This window comes from Cucurbita pepo, chromosome LG09 (assembly GCF_002806865.2).
Source record: "Cucurbita pepo subsp. pepo cultivar mu-cu-16 chromosome LG09, ASM280686v2, whole genome shotgun sequence".
NCBI classification, from domain to species: Eukaryota; Viridiplantae; Streptophyta; class Magnoliopsida; order Cucurbitales; family Cucurbitaceae; genus Cucurbita; species Cucurbita pepo.
In genome coordinates, this window is record NC_036646.1 from 6895030 (window position 1) to 6909729 (window position 14700).

Here is a 14700-nt window from a genome sequence, read left to right on the forward strand (position 1 = left end):
TCTTCTTCTCTCTCTCTTCCACTCCTTGGCTCGTTCTACAGTGTCTTTCTACTTTTTCTTCCCCCTGAGATGAAAAAGACAGCGAGAAATAATGGCGGTTGTGCTTTTGTTGGATGATGGAAGTCCCACATCGACTAATTTAGGGAATGATCATGGGTTTATAAGTGAGGAATGCTAACTCCATTGGCATGAGGCCTTTTGGGAAGCCCAAAGCAAAGCCATGAGAGCTTATGCTCAAAGTGGACAATATCATACCATTGTGGAGAGTCGTGTTCGTCTAACATGGTATCAGAGCCATGCCCTAAACTTAGTCGTGCCAATAAATTGGTAAATCCTCAAATATCGAACAAAGAACTCCTAAAGAAAAGGAGCCAAGCCCCTCCTCGAAGGCAGTCAAAAATGACTAAGACTCCAAAGGAGTCGAGCCTCGATTAAGGGGAGGCGCACTTTGTTCGAGGGGAGGTGTTGGATGATGGAAGTCCCACATCGACTAATTTAGGGAATGATCATGGGTTTATAAGTGAGGAATGCTAACTCCATTGGCATGAGGCCTTTTGGGAAGCCCAAAGCAAAGCCATGAGAGCTTATGCTCAAAGTGGACAATATCATACCATTGTGGAGAGTCGTGTTCGTCTAACAGCTTTGATTGATTGGAGCAAAGCGTCTTGACCCATAAACCCGAAATCAAAAAGAAAATTAAGAAACATTTGGAGCAGACAAAAACAGAGCAGTCAGAAAGAAAACACACAGCATCAACACAGAGAAGAAACAGAGAAACAGAGCACTCGGGAGCGATTTGGATGGTAAATCAACACAACTATTACTACTACTACTACTACTACTCTTCATCACTACCTATTAACCTTCCATTTCTGATACTCAAAACAAACCTGGGAAGCTCTCCTTACATACCCATGGAGCTTGCAATCGCATGATGTTATTTGGGTTTTTTTTTGTGAAAAGGGTACCTCTCAGTCAGTGCTTAATGGGTCCTTGTTAGTACCAGAAATGAACATGGGGGATGGTTTTGAGATCTGGGTCTTTTACTTCTACTAAAAATCTTGAAGTTTCGTGTTCTTCCTTGAAGATCTGGTGCTTCCCAGGCGTTTCTGGATCTTTAAGTTTGTGGGCTCTGTTCTAGAACTTGTAATCTGTGGACCTGGAGGAGGAGGAGGAGTTGGGTTTTGTGAAACTTTATCTGGGTCTTCTTTTTTTTTTGTCTTGTAATTGTGACTTAGAGATTGGTTGAATCCTGGGGGGTGCGTTTGTGGTGATTTTAAGCTTCGGATGAGGTTCAAAACTACTCTGTTCTGTTGCGAAACCGGCTTCGGTTGAGGAGAGGGAACCACATTTGCTGTTTCTTTGTTGGATTGAAGGTTATCATTGATTAGTTTGTGTAATAATGAGGCTCTCTGCGGCTGGTTTTAGTCCTCAGGCTCCTGAAGGTATGCATATTTTGAACCATTTTGCTTCAATTTTGTTTGCTAATGGGGTATGGAAGTAATGGATGATTCTGCTTATTTTTTTGCCTTCCGGCGGCCTTGGATTTTGCAGTTCATGCTAGATTTATGTCCTTTTGTTGCCTTGGAGTTTTGTTTTGTAATTTCAACTTGTGTGTGTCAACCAATTGAGTGGTCCAGGTGCGGGAGTTCTTGGCCTTTTTCATGAAAATTGATATCAATTTTGCAGGTGAGAGGAGGGTCCTGAATTCTGAGCTTTGGCATGCGTGTGCGGGTCCTCTTGTTTCTCTTCCGGCTGTTGGGAGTCGGGTTGTTTATTTTCCTCAAGGACATAGTGAGCAGGTAAACTCCACGATTAGGAGGATGTATATATTCAATGGCTACTTGGGATTCTTTTGCTCGTTCTCTTTGGCCTTTAAAATGTTGAGAATTAATAACCCTGATGGTTATTGATGTGTTTTTGGATGCTTGTGAGATCCCACATCCGTTGGAGAGGGGAATGAAACATTCCTTCTATAAGGGTGTGGATACCTCTCCCTACCAGACCTGTTTTAGAAACCTCAAGGGAAAACCCAAGGAGGACAATATTCGCTAGTGGTGAGCTTGGACAGTTACAAATGGTATCAGAGCTAGACATCGGGTGGTGTGTTAGCGAGGACGTTGGGCCCAAAAGAGGGGTGGATTGTGAGATCTCGTATCGATTGGAAAGGGGAATGAGTGCCTCTTTGCTGGGCCTTGAAGGAGGTGGATTGTGAGATCTTACATCGGTTGGGGAGTGAAACGAAACATTCTTTACAAGGGTGTGGAAACCTCTCCCTAGGAGTCGGTTGGAGAGGGGAACAAAACGTTCTTTATGAGGTATAGAAACCTCTTCCTAGCAGACGCGTTTTAAAAACCATGAGGGGAATCCCGAGAGGGAAAACCCAAAGAAGACAATATCTGCTAGTGGTGAGCTTGAACCGTTACAAATGGTATAAGAACCAGACACCGGGTGGTGTGCTAGCTTGGACGCTGGGCCCCGAAGGGGGGTGAATTGTGAGATCCTGCATCGATTGAAAAGGGGAACGAGTGCCAGCGAGGATGCTGGGTCCTGAAGGGGGGTGGATTGTGAGATCCCGCATTGATTGGAAAGGGGAACGAGTGCCAGCGAGGATGCTGGGCTCCGAAGGGGGTGGATTGTGAGATCCTACATAGGTTGGAGAGGGGAACGAAACATTCTTTACAAGGGTGTGGAAATCTCTCCCTAACAGTCGGTTGGATAAGGGAACAAAACATTCTTTATAAAGGTGTGGAAACCTCTCCTTGGTAGTGAGTTTTAAAAACCTTGAGGTAAGCTCAAAGAGGACAATATCTGTTCGCGGTGGGTTTAGACTGTTACACTGCTACTTTGTGTTCCGGTGTGATTTTGACAGCAATTCAATCTCCTCCGTTCCGGAGATTGATATGATCTCTCATATTTAATCTTTAAGCTCTTCAAGTATTGAAGTTTATTCCTCTTGTTTTCTGGGCAGGTTGCTGCATCTACCAACAAAGAGGTGGATACTCAGATCCCAAATTACCCAAGTTTACCGCCACAGCTCATCTGTCAACTTCACAACTTGACAATGCATGTAAGGCTTGATACTTGCTTGCTTCTGGGTCTGTTTATTGTAAGCCAGGCTTCATATTAATCTCTGAGTGTTTAAAACTTCAGGCGGATGCTGACACTGATGAAGTATACGCTCAGATGACTTTGCAACCCTTGAGTGCTGTAAGATTATATCTCCTTTCTCGCATTTTGATTGGTTGGCTTTCATTTTTCATGTTTTGGTTGATATGAATTACATTGCTATGCAGCAAGAATTGAAGGAAGCCTACCTTCCAGCTGAGTTGGGCACTCCAAGTAGGCAGCCAACAAATTACTTTTGCAAAACTTTGACAGCCAGTGATACCAGCACACATGGGGGGTTTTCGGTTCCTCGCCGTGCTGCTGAAAAAGTATTTCCTCCTTTGGTAAGTGCCCTTTAAGGTGTTGAGTAGTCATTGCTAATGTTGGTTCATGATTTTCTCTGACAATATAGTTTCGATGCAGGACTTCTCCATGCAGCCTCCAGCCCAAGAGCTGATTGCGAGGGACCTACATGATAATGAGTGGAAATTTAGACATATATTTCGTGGTGGGTGTTCATTTCTAGATAGTTTCTTCCCTTAACCTATCCTCTTTGCATCTAATTTGTATAATGGTGGCATTGGGATGGATATTGTGAGATCTCACATCGGTTGGGGGGGAGAACGAAGTGTTGTTTATATGGGTGTGGAAACCTATCCCTAGCACACGTGTTTTAAAAACCTTGAGGGGAACCTCGAAAGGAAAAGCCCTAAGAGGACAATATCTACTAGCGGTGGGCTTGAGTTGTTACAAATGGTATTAGAGTCAGACACTGGACGATGTGCCATCGAGGAGGCTAATCCCTGAAAGGGGGTGGACATGAGGCGGTGTGCCAGCAAAGATGCTGGACCCCGAAAGGGGTGGAGTAAGTGGTCCCACATCGATTGGAGAAGGGAACGAGTGCCAACGAGGACGCTGGGTCCCGAAGGGGGTGGATTGTGAGATCCCACATCGGTTGGGGAGGAGAAAGAAACATTCTTTATAAGGGTGTGGAAACCTCTCCCTAGCATACGCGTTTTAAAAACCTTGAGGGGAAGTTTGAAAGGGAAAGCCCAAATAGGACAATATCGGCTAACGGTGAGCTTGGTTGTTATCCTATGCTAATGGAGAACTGACTTCTTAATGTCTTTGCAGGCCAGCCTAAAAGACACCTTCTAACAACTGGATGGAGTGTCTTTGTGAGCGCTAAACGACTCGTTGCTGGAGATGCTGTGCTTTTTATCTGGTATGCGGTGTTGTCTCATGTTTGACTCCTTCTGCTTATCAAGTTTCGCTTATGATATCCGCTATAAAATAGTTTCATAACTATTTATTGGACCTCGACTTCGATCTACCAGCTTGTCAGTGTAAGCCTGCCATTTATTGTATAATACTGACCTTTTTTCTTCAGGAATGAAAAGAACCAATTACTCCTCGGAATCAGGCGTGCAAGTCGACCGCAAACCGTGATGCCTTCATCTGTTTTGTCGAGTGATAGCATGCATTTAGGACTCCTTGCTGCTGCAGCCCATGCAGCTGCTACCAATANAACCTATCCTCTTTGCATCTAATTTGTATAATGGTGGCATTGGGATGGATATTGTGAGATCTCACATCGGTTGGGGGGGAGAACGAAGTGTTGTTTATATGGGTGTGGAAACCTATCCCTAGCACACGTGTTTTAAAAACCTTGAGGGGAACCTCGAAAGGAAAAGCCCTAAGAGGACAATATCTACTAGCGGTGGGCTTGAGTTGTTACAAATGGTATTAGAGTCAGACACTGGACGATGTGCCATCGAGGAGGCTAATCCCTGAAAGGGGGTGGACATGAGGCGGTGTGCCAGCAAAGATGCTGGACCCCGAAAGGGGTGGAGTAAGTGGTCCCACATCGATTGGAGAAGGGAACGAGTGCCAACGAGGACGCTGGGTCCCGAAGGGGGTGGATTGTGAGATCCCACATCGGTTGGGGAGGAGAAAGAAACATTCTTTATAAGGGTGTGGAAACCTCTCCCTAGCATACGCGTTTTAAAAACCTTGAGGGGAAGTTTGAAAGGGAAAGCCCAAATAGGACAATATCGGCTAACGGTGAGCTTGGTTGTTATCCTATGCTAATGGAGAACTGACTTCTTAATGTCTTTGCAGGCCAGCCTAAAAGACACCTTCTAACAACTGGATGGAGTGTCTTTGTGAGCGCTAAACGACTCGTTGCTGGAGATGCTGTGCTTTTTATCTGGTATGCGGTGTTGTCTCATGTTTGACTCCTTCTGCTTATCAAGTTTCGCTTATGATATCCGCTATAAAATAGTTTCATAACTATTTATTGGACCTCGACTTCGATCTACCAGCTTGTCAGTGTAAGCCTGCCATTTATTGTATAATACTGACCTTTTTTCTTCAGGAATGAAAAGAACCAATTACTCCTCGGAATCAGGCGTGCAAGTCGACCGCAAACCGTGATGCCTTCATCTGTTTTGTCGAGTGATAGCATGCATTTAGGACTCCTTGCTGCTGCAGCCCATGCAGCTGCTACCAATAGTCGGTTTACCATATTCTTTAACCCGAGGTGTGAGTTTACTCTGAGTTCTCGAGCTATTACTGTTTTTTAATCTACTCCTTGCTCTTATATAAAAACTTGGATTTGTGATCAGGGCTAGCCCTTCAGAGTTTGTCATACCACTGGCCAAATATGTGAAGGCAGTCTACCATACTCGTGTTTCTGTCGGGATGCGCTTTCGGATGCTGTTTGAAACAGAAGAATCAAGTGTTCGTCGGTAGGTTCGGAATGTTAGTTCTATTGTTCTCTATGTAAATTGTCTCTTAGGTGAAATAGTCCTGTCTGGTTACTGCCTTCTAGCTCTTTTTCTTGCTGCATTTAGTTTTGCCTCTCGGTTATTGCAATTTGTCGAAGAAGTTACCTGAACCATGGACCTCCACAATGGTATGATATTTTCCACTTTGAGCATAAGCTCTCGTGACTTTGCTTTTGGTTTCCTCGAAAGTCTCATACCAATAGAGACAGTGTTCCTTACTTATAAACTCATGATCTTCCTCTTAATTAGCNATGTGCCATCGAGGAGGCTAATCCCTGAAAGGGGGTGGACATGAGGCGGTGTGCCAGCAAAGATGCTGGACCCCGAAAGGGGTGGAGTAAGTGGTCCCACATCGATTGGAGAAGGGAACGAGTGCCAACGAGGACNTTTCATAATAATCTTCAACAATCCTCCTCTCGAACAAAGTACATTATAGAGCCTCTCCAGAGACCTCCTTCTTTAGAGCTCTCAAACAGCCTCCCTTTAATTGAGGCTCGACTCCTTCTCTGAATACCTGAACAAATCACACCATTTGTTCGCACTTGAGTCACCTTTGACTACACCTTCGAGGCTCACAACTTCTTTGTTCGACAGTTGAGGATTCTATTGGCATAGCTAAGTTAAGAGCATGACTCTGATACCATGTTAGGAACCACGGACCTCCACATTGGTATGATATTGTCCACTTTGAGCATAAGCTCTCGTAGCTTTGCTTTTGGTTTCCTAAAAAGGCCTTATATCAATGGAAACCGTGTTCCTTACTTATAAACTCATGATCTTCCTCTTTATTAGCCAATGTGAGACTATTCCTCTAAATAATCCTCACCAGCTTTCAACTTCTTTAGTTGAGTACCGAAGTTTTTACCGCTAGAATTGGATGCCTATTCGTCGTTTCCTTATCTTTTCTCGTGTATGCAGCTACATGGGAACGATCACTGGCATTAGTGACTTGGATCCTGTAAGATGGCAAAATTCGCATTGGCGCTCGGTCAAGGTTAGTGAGCACAGTTAACACTTTGTGAGTAGTGAAGCATAAGTTTCAATCTTTATGAATCTAGAATAGCTGCATTACTTTAATAAACGGATTGATGCAGGTTGGCTGGGATGAGTCAACAGCAGGAGAGCGGCAGCCAAGAGTGTCGTTGTGGGAAATCGAACCATTAACAACATTTCCAATGTATCCATCACCGTTTCCACTTCGACTGAAGCGACAATGGCCAACCGGACTGCCTTCGTTTGGTATCTTTTCCTCATCAATTACCATCATTAGTCATATTCTAGCTATGAATTCCAGTTCTATGGGTACTCATGTCTAACTTCTCTATGTGTTTTTCTTTTAGGCATCAAGGATAGTGACCTCGGAATGAATTCTCCGTTCATGTGGCTACGGGGAGATAACAGCGATCGTGGCATCCAGTGTCTAAACTTTCAGGGAAATGGGGTCTCACCATGGATGCATCCGAGGCTTGATCCATCCATGGTCGGTATGCAATCCGACGTGTATCAAGCCATGGCTGCTGCAGCGCTTCAGGAGATGAGAGCGATCGATTATTCCAAACTAGCGCCTGCATCGATGCTGCAATTTCAGCAGCCTCAAGGTCTCCCTTGTCAGCCTTCAACTTTAATGCAGCCTCAGATGTTGCATCAGTCTCAATCTCAGCACGCGTTTCTGCAATCCGTTCAAGAACATCAGCAGCATTCTCAGTCCCAAACTCAAACTCAGTCACATCACCTTCAGCCACAATTGCAGCCTGAGCCGTCATTCAATAATCAACAACCGCAGCATCAACAGCAACCAAGACAGCCACAGCCACAGCCACCACCACAGCCACAGCCACAGCCACTGGTTGATCATCAACCGATTCCTTGTACAATCCCTGCTATATCTCAGTTCGCTTCATGTTCACAATCCCAATCACCGTCCCTGCAAACCGTCCCTTCCCTTTGCCAACAACCAAGTTTTTCCGATTCCAATGGTAACCCTGTAACCAGTCCTACTGTTTCCCCATTCCATAGTCTTGCAGGGTCATTTGTCCAAGACGAATCGTCTCAGCTGCTTAACATTCAACGAGCAAATTCAGTAATTCCTTCAGCTGGTTGGCCATCAAAGAGGTCTGCTATTGACCCTCTCTCTACTGGAGCTTCTCAGTACTTTCTTCCTCAAGTAGAAAGTGGTATGTCTCAGAATACGGTTGCATTGCCACCCTTCCCCGGAAGGGAGTGTGCTATCGGTGATCGAGATGAGGGTTCAGATCCAGAAAACCATGTTCTATTTGGTGTGAACATAGAGTCTTCATCCCTTCTAATGCAGAATGGGATGTCGAACCTTAGGGGAGTCGGCAACGATAATGTTTCCACAACACTACCTTTTTCTTCCAACTACATGAGCTCATCCGGTACCGATTTTTCCGTAAATCCAACGACAAATTGCATCGACGAATCGGGTTTCTTGCAGCCTCATGAAAACGTGGGCCAAGTAAACCAACCAAATGGAACTTTTGTCAAGGTGATTCAACATAGCTTCTTCACATTGTACTATAATATGGCCTTTGTTAGTATCCTTAACCCTCTTTTGTCCATCCATTCTTTGTACAGGTTCATAAATCAGGGACCTACAGTAGGTCCTTAGATATAACAAAATTCAACAACTACCTCGAGCTACGCAGTGAGCTTGCTCGCATGTTTGGCCTAGAAGGCGAGTTGGAGGATCCTTTGAGATCAGGCTGGCAGCTTGTATTCGTTGACCGGGAGAACGACGTTCTTCTCCTTGGGGATGGCCCGTGGCCGTAAGTTTCTCCCCTTCTCCATAACATCCATCATTTGCATGGTTTCCCAATATTATCTTCAATTATTTAGCAGCCTCAACCATGAAACTTCTTTATGCAAACCAGGGAGTTCGTAAACAGTGTATGGTGTATCAAAATACTTTCACCCGACGAAGTTCAGGAAATGGGGAAGCGCGGTTTAGAACTTCTCAACTCTATGCCAATCCAGAGGCTTTCGAACAATACCTGTGACGACTATGGTAGCCGACAGGACTCGAGAAATTTGATATCAGGGATAACCTCCGTCGGTCCTTTCGACTACTGAGCGACTTACCTGGTTAGAACAAAATCATTCTACTCTCTTTTGTAATTTTAGCATCTTCTTTGAATTCTTAATATGAGATTATGGAAAACGCTACAGAAATCTAGTTTAATGCTTCTGAGCTAGTAATGTAATTAGACATTTTCTTTTTCTGATCTGTACTGTCGTATGTTGACGTAGGACGTCGATATTTTATTCGAAGAAGAAGACTTATGTTTAATGATGTCTTGTTTCTATTGCTGTCTATGTTAATGAAGTAAATTTTAGCATAGATGGTTGACTGTTTTCTTGTTAACTTCCTGTACTGTGAAAGCTAGCTAGTTTATAATGACTCAAAAGTTGTAAAGGTTCGAGCTGTGTTCAATAGGACGACTAGAAACCATTGACTTTTTTTCGTTGAGCGTCCAAGAAACGTCGGGTAATCGAATGTTCTTAGTTTAGCCATCACTATAAGTAGAGTTATAGTGTCGAGATATGTTGAAAGCCACATGAAAATGTATGTAATGCATGCATGAGTGAGATGAAATAGGAGTTTACCAAGTTTATTCATTGATGATGCCAATTGGTTTCCCTCTTGAAGAAGGGTGGAGAGTAAAAAAATGACAAAGGAATCAATCTATAACACTCGAGTCTAATCGGTATGGAAAATTTTGAGTTTTTGAGATTTTATTGAGGGCCTTAAAGATTAAATCTCCAACCGATGCAAAAGAAGAAAGTGTTCGAGACGCCTCGAGGTACCTAACGAAAAAAAGAGAGGGTATATTTACGTCTGGACGCCGTTGGAACACGTGTCGGCAAATGACTGGAGCTACCGTCTTTTTGCCAGTGGAGACGCGGTACTCTGACTCAACCTAGTTTGAACTGCTAACTATATGACCCAAATCGCCTGGATGACCCACGGTCCAACCCGACGACCATCCACCATTCCCTGCGCACCACATGTCGCACCCACGTAAATTGAAGGGTATATTTATGTCTGTCAGGGCTCAAAGGGGGTACCTGCCTGCGTGCTGACCGCACGTGGTAACTCCTATTTTCAATCGCTTTGATGCTTGGTTGTTAGTTTTTCGTTCCAGTTTCAATGATAATCCTGTTTTACTATAAATTAGGTGCCTCCCGTGAAAATTTGGCATTTTTATACTCCTCCTCGACTATAAATCAAAGCTCGGGAAGACATGCATCAAACAAGTAATCACGCGAATTTTTAGGAAGTAATACTTGTAGGGATCGTTTGAAATTTGCATGCATGCTAGAAAATCGACCCTAGGGATAGTAGAGCACAATTTGTACTTAGGGTACTTAGGATTGTAGAACTGGTGAACTTTATGCTTTTATATGCGTAACTAGATGTGAAAGAATCGTGATTTACTACTTGTACATTGTCATGCTGTGATGGAGGGTGGGAATTTGCGAAATCTACGTTCTGGATGCTTGATGGATGTGATCGCATCGTTGAACAATTGTTTGTTGCATGCATGATTGAATGTACATTAGCTCTAGGTGCATGATTGTGTGTAATTCTCCCTATAGAGTACTAATAGTAAGGACGACCTTGGACTAGGGCATCTAGGATAGTTTGGCTAGTCTGTGATCTACGACGTAACGCCTCCAGAGGACGAGTGCTATGGATTTATGAGTGATGAACAGAGGGTGAGAGCTCGTACTCTTGTACAATCCAGACTTGGACGTCAGTTTTGCATAACCAGGAGACATGAACTTTCGTCAAGGCCGCCAAATCGCCCTAGAGACCTAAACGATCACCACGGTAACCCTGGAGGAAAATAAGGTACTGCATAGGCTAGTAGGAGACGATGCAGCGTTGAGGAGCTTCCACACCCCTTTCCACTCTGATTTGGTACCGTTGAGCTAGGCATGAGGCAGGTTAGGGTTGTGTGACCTGAGTGTGAGAATTTAGCTGGACTACCTTGAGTAGGGGATCCGACCTATGGGAGGTGTTGATCATGCAGGTAGTCAGCAGCGTTGGTGCCTACGGGGGGTAGCGCCCCCGACTTTGGGCAACTCCATGGCCTGTAGGATGGGTTCGCCAACTACCTCCCATAGATGACGAGTAAGCTAACACTCACCATGTTGTCCCCACCTAATTTGTGAGGTGTACTTAAGGTAGCGCCTCAACTCCAGGCACTACACATCGTTGCAAAGCCTTACACGATTCAAGTTTGTGCACAGCAAGAGCAAAAAACCTAGAACCTAAATTAATCTAGTGGTCATCTATTAGGTCAAGAATGCGATGAGAATCTACACGTAGGTTGCTTACTGCGTACACTTTCATATATTCATCCCGTGCTATTTTTCATTTTTTCAGATTCGTGAGGGCACTAGTCGAGACGTGGGGTGCTTGGGAGCTCAACAATCCCAGAGAGATATCAGCCCGAGGTATCTATAGAGTCCTTAAGTTCATAGTTCACATTCCTTTTAACACAGTGTACCCCTTCCCCATTTCCTTTTTACGTATACACTTCACAGAACTCATTTGATTCGATTTGGTTCATTTTGCAAAACTTCAATCCGCGCGAAATCTGTGGCAATTTTTCTTCTATCTCTCTTCCTTTCATTTTTACCATGCATAGTCAGTGAGTCACACCCGCGTCGAAACTCGGGACGTGATACAATCAAAAGTGATGATACTTTACTAAATGGTAAGAGCCCAAAGAAAGGAGATGTCTGCATCAACAATGTAAATGAAGGCTGAAAGCCAAATTTAGCTCTTAGATTCCATGGCCCTTTCTTGATAAGCTCCTAAGTAGGCCCCAAGCTCATACTGTTTCTGAATCTCTTGGTCTGATGCCTTTGTGATTCCCAGACCGCTTCTGCACTTTGTCTCACACCACTCCTTCCAACAGTGTTTTTAAATTGAAAGCTATTAATAAAAGGGCGTTATACCCGGTAGAACAACCTAGACTAAAGATGGTCAGATCAACCTTGTTGAGAGGTACTGTTCAAAGAAACGGCAGTAGTGCTATCAATGCCGAGTTCTATAGTCGAATCGGAAAGAAGCACATTGGTCGTGCTTCGACCGTATCTCCGAGGCATAGTTGAATCTAGACATCATGAATGATATTTGCTAAGTAAGTCCTCGATTTTGTTCATTTTTTTTTTCTCTTTTTTTCTGCTTTATCAGTCCCTTAACGTTATTACATATTTTCGAAACAAAAGTTACAAAAACTTGATATTGATGTGGAAGCAGCACTACGTCGGTCGATCGAGAGAGACAAGTGTGTCGTTGTCCTCTAATCTAATAATTTGTTCAAACTTGTTTCTTCTTGGTTGGTTTTGAAGGTTAAAAGAAAGGCACATGAGGTTTGTTTGAGCTTTCAAGTTCTTTGGTGGGGCTTGGGAATGGCCAATTGTGTATTAAAGGTTGTGTAATTTGGATGCAAGCTGTGCAAAGGGACACTCTTTTTGTGAATGGAATGGTGACAATGTTGTAGGGCTAAGGGCACTATCTTCAATGATATGCCACCCCAAGCTTCTATTATTAATCGGTTCACGGAACTTTACATTTTATAGCGTTTTTTATTAAGATCTTTAAAAATTAAAAAAGTTAAAGAACAATCTGTCAGTCGTATCATATTTAAAAAATGTTTATAAAATTTTAAAAATAGTATTAACACGCTTAATCTTTATAAAAAAAAAAAAATCCTATTGTCAATATATAGATAGAACTGTCTATCTATCTCTCACACAAAAATCTCCAAACTCTTACGGATTTGTTCGTATACTAACTGTTAAGGATATTTAGTAATAAATTATACTTTCCCGTATATATTACATTTGATATTTTATTATAAGGCAAATATCTAATATTTGCCTTATTACCATAGGTATCTTTCCATTTATTGTTATTTCCATTTATTACTATTTCCATATCTTTGTAATTTATTTGATTATAAATAAGATAACTTTCACACCATTTAGGTGTGGTGGATCAAACATTCACATAGTATCAGAGCCCTTCTGATCCTTTTTTTTCAATGGCTTCTAAATCATCTACTATTCTTCTCTGCCACCCCTGCTGGCTTTGATGCCGCAGGTGCAGTCTCCATGACAGCCGCAGGCAGAGCCAATTGATTACTCTTCGACTTCTTTCTTTTGACCTCCAAACCACCCTTTGCCATACTCTGTACATACAACCTCACTTTTTCCAAACATAACCTCTTTCGTTTTCTTTCCAATTTTCCCTTCATCCTTCACATAAATCCTAATCTAAACCTATCAATCTTCTGCAGAGATTTACCTTTCGAATCTGGGCGCCGCACTGGCCTCTTCGCCAACCAAGTTGTCGCTGCCCTTCTCGCCAAAATTGGCTCCTTCGCCCAATGTGGCGACTCTTCCGGCTGCCCTTCTCGCCAAAATTGGCTCCTTCACCCAATGTGGCAACTCTTCCGGCTTCAACATTGTCTTTGTCCCTTGCTCTAGGTTTCCCCTTCTATTTCTTGGGGTTAGACATATTCTCACTAGAGCCAAGGTAGCATCATCGCTAAGCGACAATCCCTCTTCATGGGTTAGACATATTCTCGTCGAAGCCAAGGCAGCATCGCCGCTGAGCGGCGATCCCTCTGCAATTTTCGATGGCCAAGAAAGTGTTTCTCTACGCCTCCTCTGAATCAGGTTGTTGACATCTTCACGAAAAGTGTTTCTCAACCTCTTTGAATTTTTCAGATCCAAGCTTCACGTTCGTTCAAATCCGACGCTCAGCTTGCGGTGGGGTGTTAAGGATATTTAGTAATAAATTATACTTTCCCGTATATATTACATTTGATATTTTATTATAAGGCAAATATCTAATATTTGGCTTATTACCATGGGTATCTTTCCATTTATTGTTATTTCCATTTATTACTATTTCCATATCCTTGTAATTTATTTGATTATAAATAAGATAACTTTCACACCATTTAGGTGTGGTGGATTAATCAAACATTCACACTAACCGTAAGAATATTTTGAAGTTTAGGCTAAAATTTAAAGGATATTTTTGAACCATGTATTAATGGATTCAAGCCAACAGCTAAAATAATTGAAAAAAACATGTTCCAATGGGAGAAATCTTAGCTAGCTGACCTGAATCTAATCTTGTCGGACTGTTTTGTGAAGTTTAAGGCATTGCTCTTGGGGTTCTCTCTCTTTCATATCCCAATGTCTTGGGGATGCTAATGATTATAATGAAATAATAATCTTAAAGTTAGTTTAATAATGCAATAAACTATGAAATCAAGTTCATAACGCTTTGTCAAGATTGATTTGTGTATAACATAAATTATTACGACTCGATCTTCGAAGCTTTGAATCAGGATGGATAGACCGTCAACAAAAAATACGATACAAATTTTCGTGAATTTAAAAACAACATAACGTTTAAAGGATGGAAACAACTAAAATACAAAAAGGACTAACGTTTTTGGATGACCTTCCTATGTGGCTGTATAGCTCTCGAACACTTTTCACCTCAACTAGTTGGTCAACTATCATTTGAAAAAGAATGGTGATATTTGGGTAAATAATCTACTTGTTGGCTTTAATTGCATTCATGACCTAGTTAGTTACCATATGCTTTAATCTAGACTTTTAGAAGTTTAGGCTTAAGTTTTGTAGCTATTGAGCTCTTGGGAGGTCGTGAGATGGCTCTCATATGTGTCACAAACCAAATTAGGGTCTAAAAGTTGTTCACCTAATTTGGCGCCCCACACTCTCCGAA

At 42.7% G+C, this 14700-nt stretch overlaps 1 protein-coding gene across 2 annotated transcripts; it reads left to right on the top strand.

Annotated features, from left to right (window-relative positions):
• The first annotated feature begins 645 nt into the window (after positions 1-645).
• Positions 646-9251, top strand: LOC111802175 (auxin response factor 6-like). Of its 2 annotated transcripts, XM_023686440.1 has the most exons (15): positions 646-1445; positions 1690-1802; positions 2972-3070; positions 3154-3210; positions 3297-3452; positions 3532-3616; positions 4243-4333; positions 4499-4630; positions 5618-5650; positions 5736-5858; positions 6816-6891; positions 6992-7136; positions 7238-8403; positions 8493-8683; positions 8789-9251. In XM_023686440.1, exons 1-15 carry the CDS (start codon positions 1403-1405, stop codon positions 8985-8987), a joined length of 2709 nt encoding a protein of 902 aa, XP_023542208.1. In that variant the 5' UTR covers positions 646-1402; the 3' UTR covers positions 8988-9251. The 2 variants fall into 2 exon arrangements, with proteins under 2 accessions (XP_023542208.1, XP_023542209.1); XM_023686441.1 differs by lacking the exon at positions 4499-4630 and having other exon boundaries at positions 5486-5650.
• The last annotated feature ends 5449 nt before the right edge of the window (positions 9252-14700 follow it).